Raw genomic sequence first — 14,306 nt, 5'->3', positions numbered from 1 at the left:
AAAAGTCACACAATACTATATCTCCCCACAGAGCTGCCTAGAAGAAATGATCTTGGAAGTGGGCTTTAAAGGATGCATAGAAGTTGAATAGATTTAAAGGATACTTAGCATGCTTTAATAAGAATAGTAGCATATTCAAAAGCCTAAGATACAGGAGATATGGAGAGGTGAAAATGAATGGTTACTTGAAGCTCCAGGTGGATGGGGTATAGCAGATTGATTTTCTCCAAATCAGATTTAGTTATTGACCATGGCATCCAACATGTACAAATTCATTTATTTATAGAAAATTTTGGATACCAAATATCTATTAAATAGAAATTAGGTTAAGTATTAGAAACTGAAAATTAGGTATTCTAATAAAGGCACATAAAAATAATTACATCTTCCACAATTCCAATACTACAATATTTAAATACATCAAACTCTTCCAAATTAGAATCCTTTGCCAAACCCAAGTATACCCATTCTAAATTTTGTGTTCATCTGACGTTGTTTGAACAATGTAAGATCTGAAGATTTGGTCTTAACTGAGTTAGCCTCAGTTGCTTCTCAGACAATATTGCTGCATTATCTGCAATGATTGCTATACAACAATTGCTCTTTTTTTCCAGATTTGGCAATGTGGAGGCTCATTGGAGATTGTGACTTGCTCCCACGTGGGTCACGTTTTTCGGAAGGCAACTCCATACACTTTCCCTGGTGGCACTGGTCATGTCATCAACAAGAACAACAGGAGACTGGCAGAAGTTTGGATGGATGAATTTAAAGATTTCTTTTATATCATATCCCCAGGTAAGCAATTCTGACATTTTCTTCCTCTGCAGGGGAAAATACAATTTTAAACATGCTGAGTATGTGTTGCATTATTGCTCCTCTTCTACTAGTTTAAATAAGATATTGTTTATCACCATAATATTGTAGAAAATTGTGTTTGAGAAGTTGTCCTATGAAGTCAATTTTGACCTAAAATGAGAAAGACTGTACTTATCTCAAATGCCTAAATATTCTTTTTTCTTTGTTTCTTTCTGTGCACAAGTATTATGCTAAAAAAAATGAAGCAATCAATATATAAGGCCATCCAAATTTAACTGACATGTACCAGCTCAATTTAAGAAAAAAATTTTTAAGGGAAGTAAGTCTTTATTTCTGTGTTATACACATAAGGCTGACTGAGTTGGTAAGGAATTTTTTTAATGTTTATAAAGAGATGTTTTCTACTGCCTTGTTTTCTTAAATATCTGAGTAGGGAGAGATGAAATGATTTCCTACAGAAACAAGATGGAAAACTATGCAGATATAAAAAATTATATTTTTAAAGAATATTAAATGACAGTAAATTGCTCATCGATAAATATGTGAAAAAGCATAATATGGGACAATAAAATATTATCCTACTTTAGTTACAGAGAAGGATAGTTATGGAAATAGAAGTAAATTTAGGCTATCGCTGGGTAGTGAGATTATGAGTAATTTCATTATTTTCCTTATACTTTTCTATATTTTATAAATTTTCTTTATAAAGCAATTATTTTTCAAAATTCATTAAAAACAAATTTTAAAAGAAAATAAATAATTAAAAGAAAATTTTAAATGTCATTAAAAAAGAGAAAATAAATAAATCATTGTGAGAAAATCCCATTACTGGGTGGCATCATTATGAGTTATTGCATTCTTTAAAATTTTTTAGGATTTCTTCAACAGCCATATTAGTTATTAAAAAAAACCTCTGAGGTATTACATTTTTTAAGGACAAAAAGAAACATGAGAAGATACAAATAAGAGGAAGACACAGGTTTATCTTCAAGATCTCAAAGTCCAAAGAAACCAAAGCATAAATTAATATAACAGGAATTCAGCTGTATTTATAAAATAATTTGTAATGTTCTATTTTTGATAGTTTATGATAGGCCTTACGGTCATCAATGCCATTATTATGTAACCTGTAAGAACAACAACAAAAATCCATGCCCACATCCTCTTTTCTACATTATCATCTATCACAGGTTAATAAAGTCAGTGTGGGTTCTAACTGACATGCTCTGGTTCTGAAAGTATATATGAGGCTGTGAACATCCTTCTTTTATAGGTGAAGCAGGGAATGAGCAGTATGAACTTTCTTATTAAGATCCAACATTACTCCACAGAAAAGAAAAATTGGGGCAATGCATGTGTAAATGTGTGATTAGGAGATGGATTTTTTTCACACATTTTTAACCCTCCTCTATGTCAAGAAGCTATTGCCAGGAACACTATTTCGCATATAGATGTATTTCTTTTTACAATAGAAACCCAGTCCAGATGTTATATAACCTTTTCATTTTCTTTTGATGATACTTTTTGAATTCAGATCATTACTTGTAGAAATATATAAGCTCAAATATGAAGAAAGAATTAATGCAAGAAAGAAATGTGTTATGTGTGATTATATACAGCGTACATTGGGGAATGTAAGCAATTGAGAATAATTGTAACCATATGTATTCTATTCACTCATGATGAATATTATTTGTAGAAAGTCAGGTGTTAGTCTTTTGTATAATTTCCCATTGAGTGAAAAAGGCAGATAAGTGGTAGACCCATTTCTCAAAATGTAATGAAATGACAAGTTTAGAGTTTAAAGGTTGAAAGAAAATGCCTGCTATCTGGAACTAATGACTTGCTGCTCAAGAGGGACTGTTTGTATATTCTGGAAAATGTAGTTTTTACATTACAATAAATATCATTTGGAAGGTTATTATTCTTATAAAATGGGCTCATTTAAGCCCAGAAATTACTTTGGAAATCAGTAAAAGGACACTTGGGGAATATGCTGAAAGTATCTGGGAATTTCCTAAGGGGCATTTATGCTTCTGGATGTCTCAGAGACAGCATCGCTGAGTGTGGAACCTGCCTGCTGTGTGTGGGCAAAGAGGGAAAACCAAAAATGTGAAACAATAAATTGCTTCTCAGTGGAAAGGGAAGGAGGGAAGTAAACTGGAAACTAGAGTTGGATGCCTATAAACAATGCTAGCCCTAGGCAGGTTTCAAATCATCCAAAAATCATATAAAGTAGGTTGTATTGGGGAAGTCAGGAATCTGTCATTTGTATGATGGCAAGCCTTTGTTGAGTGGATAACTATTTTTGTCATTACTGGCAGTTTCTGTCACTCTTAAAATCAAAATCATGGATTTCTTCGCTATCATCTAAAATTGTTGGGTTTCTGTTTTTCATCTAAGTTTGTAAGAAGAGAAGTTGGTATGGGGGAGATGGGAGGGACACATGCTTGCACATTTTTGCTTAGAATTATATCTTTTTCTATAGTATACATAAACACACACGCAAACACACACATGTTTACAAAAAACTCTAGAATGGTTTATATTGAGTTTTTTAAGTCTCCAGAACCTCCATAATAATCCGGCTAAGGAAAATGTTACAGTTCTTTCTAGCAGCACCTCCGTGTATCTGTTCATTTGCCCAAGATGTTTTATAAGGAGACTCCCATTTTTTTTATACCAGGGCTTCTAGTACTACATCTTATTCTCCACTTATGCAGTTGTTCGAAATGTGATCTTTAAGTACTGAGTCTTTATGATTGAATTTTGACAACAATTTTGCTTCCTTCCAATATGCTCCTACCTACTTTATTTTTTGGTTTCAGGGATGCTTCAGTTCTGTCTCAAACTAACTGGGTATTCTTTCTCTCTCAAAGGTGTATTTCCTACAGTTTCGATACCATGGCCAATCCATCATTGCTATGTACTACATTGTTTAATTTTTATTACCTATCTCTATTGCCGAAGTAGTTCAGAGACTTGTATTTGCCATGCTTAGCAACTTTCCTGTCACTTTGCAGTCCTTGAAAGAAAATATGTGTTGAATAATTAGAAGAATAAGTGAATGACTAAATGAATGAGTGAATGTTTTTTTTTTTTGAATGAGTGAATTTTTGAAGGGAGCCACTTTTGTTTCTTCTTTTCTACTGAATTCTCCATGGATATCTCCTCTATACCAGGGAATCTCTTCATAAGAATTGCAGCAAATGGGAACCCTTTGTCCCACTTCTCTAATCCAACCTGAGAAAGGACCCACTGATAAAAGAGAGGTGAAAGGTATTCTTCCTATGCCTGCACTGTCATTCCTCTGAGTCTGCCATCAGACAAGAAGGTTCCATTGGCTTACCCATGTGCTTTGGGTTCTATGATTCCACCGTAATCACCGTAATCACAGTCATGTAATCTTACCTTCCAGGACTAATATAAAAGTCTAATAGCGGGCTTCCCTGGTGGCGCAGTGGTTGAGAGTCCGCCTGCCGATGCAGGGGACGCGGGTTCGTGCCCCGGTCCGGGAAGATCCCACATGCTGCAGTGCGGCTGGGCCCGGGAGCCATGGTCGCTGAGTCTGCGCGTCCGGAGCCTGTGCCCCGCAGCGGGAGAGGCCACAACAGTGAGAGGCCCGCGTACCGCAAAAAAAAAAAAAAAAAAAAAGTCTAATAGGGACAATTTAGAAGGACAATGACATTTTCTAATAGAGCAGCATAATACAAGAGCTCATAAACTTAAAATAAGATACTTTTACACATGTTGATTTGTATTTTTCTCATGACCCCCATTACTTTAAAGTTAAAAGGAGTCATATAAATAGCTACATGTCTGAATTACTTTTATCTGATTTTTTTCAAAGTATTTACTATATGTCCTAATTGTCTTGCCCTATGCCCATTAGCCATTGGCAATACTGATAGAGTTGCAGTGTCTAATTATGTCTCCTAAATGGGTATATGAATGAAGAGTAGAAATACTTTGAAATAGTGTTGAAGAATGCATTTTCAACATTTGTTTAGTTTGCTTTCCGGCTGTATTTTTAAGGATGCAAATACTATAGCATCACGAGTTTTAACGCCCTGTAGGCTCTTAAAGCCTGAGGCAGTTTTTACTAGTAATTGGGCAGTTTCAGCTTGAGCCAACCTGATTGTCCTAGCAAGTCCTTTGAAATGACGATGTAAGCAGAAACCACTCTGCACAGAACACCCCATTATAAATGGCAACGTTTTTATCCTATTGGCCACAGGTAAAAAGCTTAAGAATTTTAAAATAGAGTGTAGTCACAGCACTAACCATATATTTGAAATGCTGGCTGTTCTATAAATATTGATTTTCTTTCTTTGCAGAGGTAGATTTCTAACAGTGTATCAATTGACATGGTGATTAGATGCAGCTGTCCTTTCATAACCTCCGGTTGTTCTTTTTCCTTTTCTTAATGGACAGCTGTGCTGTTGTTTTGAGCACAAATTGAAGATAAAATGGTAAAGACTCCCCAAACATACCTTTAAAAGTATTTATATGTAACTGGGAAAACAGCTTATTTTCCTTGACATTATTGTAGTATTTTGATCTGTATTCCAAGTAAGCATTTAAAGAAGGATCCTTGAACTTACTTTGAAGGTTAACTCTCAATTGCTAACCTTTCAAAAATGCTTTCGAAAACTCAGCTCATCAAAGGTAGTCTTTGTTAATAGCATCTTCGGATCATTATTAAAGTTTAAAGACTTTATTCATTTCTATCTCTTGAAATTTGTACCTACAAAATATAAATGTTTTTCAACACGCTGATTTTTTTAAAGATACAATATTTAATAACCAGCCCTTTGCGTTTAGGGCCTAATTTCTTTTATGAGTCATAAAAATGTGGTTCCAGGCTGATTTCATAAGCCCAGGTTTTGATGTTTCCAGCAAAATGTGCAGCACATAGATATATATATTTTTAATATATATATTTTTAATAATCCAGGGATATCAGTTTTTGGTTGAGTTAACATGAATTCATCTGAAAAGAGTGTGGCATTTATGAAAGTAAAGTATGTTTGTACCTATGAATTTTGGATTTTTATTACTTAATAAATGCTTTTTTAACAGTATCAACCATGGTATCACTGAGCGAATATGATATTATGAGGAGGAAATTCTGAATCATTTTAATATGCTATATTGTAATAACACAATTCATATACCTGTGTGATTCCCTTGAAAAGCCAAATGTTGAAGTTAATGATGTAGTGGACAGACAACAGCTTTTCCTTGCTGTAGTCGATCACTGGTCATTTTTTTTTTATTAAAATAGTAATTTATTTATGAATGAAGAAATTAAGATCTACAGTAAGTCCCCTACATAGAAACAAGTTCTGTTCTGTTCATAAGTCTAATTTGTTCTTTTTTGTCCACACACACACACTGTATTTTATTTTTACAAGAGATAAATAAACTGACACCAAGCATTGTAAATGGATGACCAGAACAAAAGCAACAATGATTGCAATTACCAAACACGAAACACACTCACACTATGTCATAATATTGACATTCAGTCAGGTAATCCTCCACTGTAACAGCTCCTTTACTTTGCAGTGAAAATTGATTTGTATATTTTTTGCTTCTGAGTCCTTGTGGGATTTTTTTTTTTATTCAAACAGAAAGTCACAAAAATTATAATCATCCTCATCAGTTCACTCAGTCCCATGTCATTAATTTTTTTTCATCTTGATCTTTTGTTAGCACTTTTATGAATTCATCAGTTTTCCATTAGAGTTCTGAAAATGCTTATTCATTCAGTTCAGCAGTATAGTCAGTTACCAGAAACCTGTACTTGTCAGAGTCTTTTCCATGAATTCCTTGAAGATGAAACCCTTTTATAGGAACATTTTTGCAAAAGCATCAGAGTATACCCAGAACTGTCTGTAAATGTCAAAAGACTTAAAAATGACCATGGTTAAAGATTTGATGAAAGTTCATAATAATGCAATTGACAAGGAAATTTAGTTATTTCTGAGATATAAATTTTAAAGTAATAACTAGAATTATGACTTATAACATTGTACCAGAACATATAAATTTTTAGAAATTTCATGTAATGTCTGAAACATTTATATTAACATATTTCCATACAAATAACCCAAAGAAAGTTTAGTGTTAGTTTTTGTTTGTTTGTTTTTTTATACTGCACGTTCTTATTAGTCATCAATTTTATACACATCAGTGTATACATGTCAATCCCAGTCGCCCAATTCAGCACACCACCATCCCCACCCCACTGCAGTTTTCCCCCCCTTGGTGTCCATACGTTTGTTCTCTATATCTGTGTCTCAACTTCTGCCCTGCAAACAGGTTCATCTGTACCATTTTTCTAGGTTCCACATACGTGCGTTAATATACGATATTTGTTTTTCTCTTTCTGACTTACTTCACTCTGTATGACAGTCTCTAGGTCCATCCACATCTCAACAAATGACCCAATTTCGTTCCTTTTTATGGTTGAGTAATATTCCATTGTATATATGTACCACAACTTCTTTATCCATTCATCTGTCGATGGGCATTTAGGTTACTTCCATGACCTGGCTATTGTAAATAGTGCTGCAATGAACATTGGGGTGCATGTGTCTTTTTGAATTATGGTTTTCTCTGGGTATATGCCCAGTAGTGGGATTGCTGGGTCATATGGTAATTCTATTTTTAGTTTTTTAAGGAACCTCCAGACGGTTCTCCATAGTGGCTGTATCAATTTATATTCCCACCAGCAGTGCAAGAGGGTTCCCTTTTATCCACACCCTCTCCAGCATTTGTTGTTTGTAGATTTTCTGATGATGCCCATTCTAACTGATGTGAGGTGATACCTCATTGTAGTTTTGATTTGCATTTCTCTAATAATTAGTGATGTTGAGCAGCTTTTCATGTGCTTCTTGGCCATCTGTATGTCTTCTTTGGAGAAATGTCTATTTAGGTCTTCTGCCCATTTTTGGATTGGGTTGTTTGTTTCTTTAATATTGAGCTGCATGAGCTGTTTATATATTTTGGAGATTAATCCTTTGTCTGTTGATTCGTTTGCAAATATTTTTTCCCATTCTGAGGGTTGTCTTTTCGTCTTGTTTATGGTTTCATTTGCTGTGCAAAATCTTTGAAGTTTCATTAGATCCCATTTGTTTATTTTTGTTTTTATTTCCATTACTCTAGGAGATGGATCAAAAAATATCTTGCTGTGATTTATGTCAAAGAGTGTTCTTCCTGTGTTTTCCTCTAAGAGTTTCATACTTACATTTAGGTCTGTAATCCATTTTGAGTTTATTTTTGTGTATGGTGTTAAGGAGTGTTCTAATTTCATTCTTTTACATGTAGCTGTCCAGTTTTCCCAGCACCACTTATTGAAGAGACTGTCTTTTCTCCACTGTATGTCTTTGCCTCCTTTCTCATAGATTAGATGATCATAGCTGCATGGGTTTATCTCTGGGCTTGCTATCTTGTTCCATTGATCTATGTTTCTGTTTTTGTGCCAGTACCATATTGTCTTGATTACTGTAGTTTTGTAGTATAGTCTGAAGTCAGGAACTCTCATTCCTCCAGCTCTGTTTTTTTCCATCAAGACTGCTTTGGCTATTCGGGGTCTTTTGTGTCTCCATACAAATTTTAACATAATTTGTTCTAGTTCCTTAAAAATGCCACTGGTAATTTGATAGGGATTGCATTGAAAATGTAGATTGCTTTGTGGAGTATAGTCATTTTCACAATATTGATTCTTCCAATCCAGGAACATTGTATATCTCTCCATCTGTTCGTATCATCTTTACTTTCTTTCATCAGTGTCTTATAGTTTTCTGCATACAGGTCTTTTGTCTCCTTAGGTAGGCTTATTCCTAGGTATTTTACTCTTTTTGTTGCAATGGTAAATGGGAGTGTTTTCATAATTTCTCTTTCAGATTTTTCATCATTAGTGTATAGGAATGCAAGATATTTCTGTGCGTTAATTTTGTATCCGGCAACTTTACCAAATTTATTGATTAGCTCTAGTAGTTTTCTGGTGGCATTTTTAGGATTCTCTATGTATAGTATCATGTCATCTGCTAACAGTGACGGTTTTACTTTTTCTTTTCCAATTTGTATTCCTTTTATTTCTTTTACTTCTCTGACTGTTGTGGCTAGGACTTCCGAAACTATGTTGAATAAGAGTGGTGAGAGTGGACATCCTTGTCTCATTCCTGATCTTAGAGGAAATGCTTTCAGTTTTTCACCATTGAGAATGATGTTTGCTGTGGGTTTGTCATATATGGCCTTTATTATGTTGAGGTAGGTTCCCTCTATGCCCACGTTCTGGAGAGTTTTTATCATAAATGGGTGTTGCATTTTGTCAAAAGCTTTTTCTGCATCTATTCAAATGATCATATGGTTTTTATTCAGTTTGTTAATATGGTGTATCACATTGATTGATTTACGTGTATTGAAGAATCCTTGCATCCCTGGGATAAATCCCACTTGATCATGGTGTATGATCCTTTTAATTTGCTGTTGGATTCTGTTTGCTAGTATTTTGTTGAGGATTTTTGCATCTATATTCATCTGTGATATTGGTCTGTAGTTTTCTTTTTTTGTAGTATCTTTGTCTGATTTTTGGTATCAGGGTGATGGTGGCCACATAGAATGAGTTTGGGAGTGTTCCTTCATCTGCAGTTTTTGGAAGAGTTTGAGAAGGATGGGTGTTAGCTTTTCTCTAAATGTTTGATAGAGTTCACCTGTGAAGCCATCTGGTCCTGGACTTTTGTATGTTGGAAAATTTTTTGTTTTGTTTTGTTTTTGTTTTGTGGTACACAGGCCGCTCACTGCTGTGGCCTCTCCAGCTGCAGAGCACAGGCTCCAGATGTGCAGGCCCAGTGGCCATGGATCACAGGCCCAGCTGCTTCACAGCATGTGGGATCCTCCCGGACCGGGGCATGAACCTGTGTCCCCTGCATCGGCAGGCAGACTCTCAACCACTGCGCCACCAAGGAAGCCCTCTTGGAAGATTTTTAATCACTGTTTCAATTTGAGTGCTTGTGATTTGTCTGTTCATATTTTCTGTTTCTGTCTGCTTCAGTCTTGAAAGGTTATACCTTTCTAAGAATTTGTCCATTTCTTCCACATTCTCCATTTTATTGGCATAGAGTTGCTTGTAGTAGTCTCTTAGGATGCTTTGTATTTCTGCGATGTCTGTTGTAACTTTTCCTTTTTCATTTCTAATTTTATTGATTTTAGTCCTCTCCCTCTTTTTCTTGATGAGTCTGGCTAATGGTTTATCAATTTTGTTTATCTTCTCAAAGAACCACTTTTAGTTTTATTGATCTTTGCTATTGTTTTCTTTGTTTCTATTTCATTTATTTCTGCTCTGATCTTTATGATTTCTTTCCTTCTGCTAACTTTGGTTTTTGTTTGTTCTTCTTTCTCTAGTTCCTTTAGGTGTAAGGTTAGATTGTTTACTTGAGATTTTTCTTGTTTCTTGAGGTAGAATTGTATAGCTATAAACTTCCCTCTTAGAACTACTTTTGCTGCATCCCATAGGCTTTGGATCGTCGTGTTTTCATTGTCATTTGTCTCTCTGTATTTTTTGATTTCCTCTTTGATTTATTCAGTGATCTCTTGGTTGTTTAGTAACGTATTGTTTAGCCACCATGTTTTTGTGTTTTTTATGGTTTTTTCCCTGTAATTCATTTCTAATCTCATAGTGTTGTTGTCAGAAAAGATGCTTGCTGTGATTTCAATTTTCTTAAATTTACTGAGGCTTGATTTGTGACCCAAGATGTGATCTATCCTGAAGAATGTTCCATGCACACTTGAGAAGAAAGTGTAATCTGCTGTTTTTGGATGAAATGTCCTATAAATATCAACTAAATCTATCTGTTCTATTGTGTCATTTAAACCTTCTGTTTCCTTATTTATTTTAATTTTGGATGATCTGTCCATTGGTGTAAGTGAGGTGTTAAAGTCCCCCACTGTTATTGTGTTACTGTTGATTTCCTCTTTTATAGCTGTTAGCAGTTGCCTTATGTATTGAGGTGCTCCTATGTTGGGTGCATATATATTTATAATTGTTATGTCTTCTTCTTGGATTGATCCCTTGATCATTATGTAGTGTCCTTCCTTGTCTCTTGTAACATTTTTTATTTTAAAGTCTACTTTATCTGATATGAGTATTGCTACTCCAGCTTTGTTTTGATTTCGTTTTGCATGGATGGAATATCTTTTTCCATCCCCTCACTTTCAGTCTCTATGTGTCCCTAGGTCTGAAGTAGGTCTCTCATAGACAGCATATATATGGGTCCTGTTTTTGTATCCATTCATCAATCCTTTGTCTTTGGTTGGAGCATTTAATCCATTCACGTTTAAGATAATTATTGATATGTATGTTCCTATGACCATTTTCTTAATTGTTTTTGTAGGTCCTTTTCTTCTCTTGTGTTTCCCACTTAGAGAAGTTCCTTTAGCATTTGTTGTAGAGCTGGTTTGGTGGTGCTGAATTCTCTTAGGTTTTGCTTGTCTGTAAAGCCTTTGATTTCTCCATCGAATCTGAATGAGATCCTTGTCAGGTAGAGTAATCTTGGTTGTAAGTTCTTCCCTTTCATCACTTTAAGTATATCATGCCACTCCCTTCTGGCTTATAGATTTTCTGCTGAGAAATCAGCTGTTAACCTTATGGGAGTTCCCTTGTATGTTATTTTTCGTTTTTCCCTTGCTGCTTTCAATAATTTTTCTTTGTCTTTAATTTTTGCCAATTTGATTACTGTGTGTCTCGTCGTGTTTCTCCTGTATGGGACTCGCTGCACTTCTTGGACTTGAGTGGCTATTTCCTTTCCCATGTTAGGGAAGTTTTCGACTATAATCTCGTCAAATATTTTCTCTGGTCCTTTCTCTCTCTCTCCTCCTTCTGGGACCCCTGTAATGCGAATGTTCTTGCGTGTAATATTGTCCCAGAGGTCTCTTAGGCTGTCTTAATTTCTTTTCATTCTTTTTTCTTTTTTCTGTTCCACAGCAGTGAATTCCACCATCCTGTCTTCCAGGTCACTTATTCGTTCTTCTGCCTCAGTTATTCTGCTATTGATTCCTTCTAGTGTAGTTTTCATTTCAGTTATTGTATTGTTCATCTCTGGTTTTTTGTTCTTTAATTCTTCTAGGTCTTTGTTAAACATTTCTTGCATCTTCTCCATCTTTGCCTCCATTCTTTTTCCAAGGTCCTGGATCATCTTGGCTATCATTATTCTGAATTCTTTTTCTGGAAGGTTGCCTATCTCCACTTCATTTAGCTGTTTTTCTGGGGTTTTATCTTGTTCCTTCATCTGGTACATAGCCCTCTGCCTTGTCTATTGCGGCGAGCCGTTTCTGACCGGCAGAATAACGAGCCGCCACACGCAAGATTCTTCTCGTATCACACTTTATTGGAGCACAGCTTGGTTGAAGAAAGATGGAAGGAAGACCCCGCAATCCTATAGCAGTCTGCTTATATAGGGATTAAGAACATGTGTCGCTCTGTGATTGGCTTTCGCCGATGGTGCGATTTGTGAGCCAGCATCGGATAGGTCGCTACTTTAAAACCTCATTAGTATACTTAGCGCAAGCGCAGTGGCCACAGGAAGGATGACTCAGCTTATTTCAGCTTCCTGCTGCGTAGCAGTTAGCTGACCGCGCCCTACATCTCCCCCTTTTTTATTTACTAGAATCACCAAGCAGAATGTAGCCCGTACAAGTGTTCACCTCATGATGTGCTCACTGTTCGAGGGCAGCCTTCCGTTGGCATGTCTGAGACACCTTCCTGCGTGCAATGCCAACAAGGGCTGCAGGGTGCAAAGGCTGACTCAGAATAAGTCTTGATTCCCTATAGAGGTGCAATGGCAACAAGGCCTCTCTGTGCAGGGGCAATCAGGACAATGAATGACTCCCTATAGAGGTGCAATGGCAACAAGGCCTCTCTGTGCAAGGGCAATCATTTCGAATTATTCAGGGCGGAGAGCCAGGCTGCGGGAGAATCTCCTTCCAGAAATGCCTGAGTGAGCAGGACCCTATCTCGATGTGCCCTGATGCGCACACGACAAACCAACCAGAGACACAGCATAATCCCAAATACACAGCAGACTCCAAAGATTCCTACCCCCACCCACTCCCCAAAGAAGGAAAAGGCAGAAGAGAGCCAAGAGGCAAAATCTCCAAAGGCAACGGGCTCCAGCCCGGCAGCACTCAGTTGCACAATCTGAACAATCCTTTGTGGAATTCCAACTAATACAAAGACTTCGATTAAGAATCATCAGGAACATCCAGCTCAGCATCTTCTCCGAAGTTTTCTTCAACAATTCTCGTCAGTCTTTATGGCACCCAGATCGGATCTTGATCTGACGGTTCACTCCGTGTGTCGAGTTCTGAATCGGTCCTCCATGCAGGGCGCGAAGTTCCCGGGTTTCGGCACCACTTGCGGCGAGCCGTTTCTGACCGGCAGAATAACGAGCCGCCACACGCAAGATTCTTCTCGTATCACACTTTATTGGAGCACAGCTTGGTTGAAGAAAGATGGAAGGAAGACCCCGCAATCCTATAGCAGTCTGCTTATATAGGGATTAAGAACATGTGTCGCTCTGTGATTGGCTTTCGCCGATGGTGCGATTTGTGAGCCAGCATCGGATAGGTCGCTACTTTAAAACCTCATTAGTATACTTAGCGCAAGCGCAGTGGCCACAGGAAGGATGACTCAGCTTATTTCAGCTTCCTGCTGCGTAGCAGTTAGCTGACCGCGCCCTACAGTCTATCTTTCTGTGAATCTTTCTGCCTTGTCATCTTGTCTATCTTTCTGTGAATGTGGTTTTTGTTCCACAGGCTGCAGGATTGTAGTTCTTCTTGCTTCTGCTGTCTGCCGTCTACTGGTCAATTTTTATTGTTGGTATTGTTATTAGCATTGCATGGGTATTTCTTTGTATTTTTATAATAATGATACTACCTTGCTTCTGTCTGCATTTGATGAGAATTATTAAGTTCTTGATTTGCACTGTGCCAGGCAAAGGTATACAAACACGGAAAAGACGTTGCCTTTGCCTTTAAAGAGTGAACTGTCTACATCATCACAGTTAATTAGTTTAAGTGGAAAATAATATTAAGTCATAGTATGTGAGGAACACACAGACAGCAATTAAAGGGGATACTTATATGAACTTGCTTACACTTTCCTCGTTTCCTCCTTCTCACTCACAAACTTCAAAGTCAAATAAATACTCAAGTTCTTTCTATTCCACCTGCTAAGTTCTCTCAGATTTATCAATTATCTTCATTCTCACACTCGTCCTGCATCCTGATAACCTCCTAACTGTCCTGATGGCTCTCCCTGCGTCAAAGCTTGCCTTCCCTTCACTCACCCTTACAGTGCTGCTGGAGGACCTTCCTAAATTTTGATCTCTCATTTACCTAAGGACCTCTTAACACAAAGTCAGAAGTCTAGAACATGGCCAACAAGGCTCTATGTGATCTGGTACTTGTCCAGTTTACCAGTC

At 36.8% G+C, this 14,306-nt stretch overlaps 1 protein-coding gene across 1 annotated transcript in view; it reads left to right on the top strand.

Annotated features, from left to right (window-relative positions):
* The window catches only part of GALNT13 (polypeptide N-acetylgalactosaminyltransferase 13), a 559,439-nt gene that overhangs the window by 384,715 nt on the left and 160,418 nt on the right, over positions 1-14,306 (top strand). Inside the window, exon 9 of the mRNA XM_019922237.3 lies at positions 615-795. Coding sequence (XP_019777796.1) covers positions 615-795 — 181 coding nt within the window. The remainder of the gene's footprint in view (positions 1-614; positions 796-14,306) is intronic.

Source organism: Tursiops truncatus, chromosome 7, assembly GCF_011762595.2.
Source record: "Tursiops truncatus isolate mTurTru1 chromosome 7, mTurTru1.mat.Y, whole genome shotgun sequence".
In the NCBI taxonomy this organism is placed as follows: Eukaryota; Metazoa; Chordata; class Mammalia; order Artiodactyla; family Delphinidae; genus Tursiops; species Tursiops truncatus.
The sequence above is the reverse complement of the archived record's forward strand: the minus strand, read 5'-3'. Positions and strand labels throughout refer to the sequence as shown.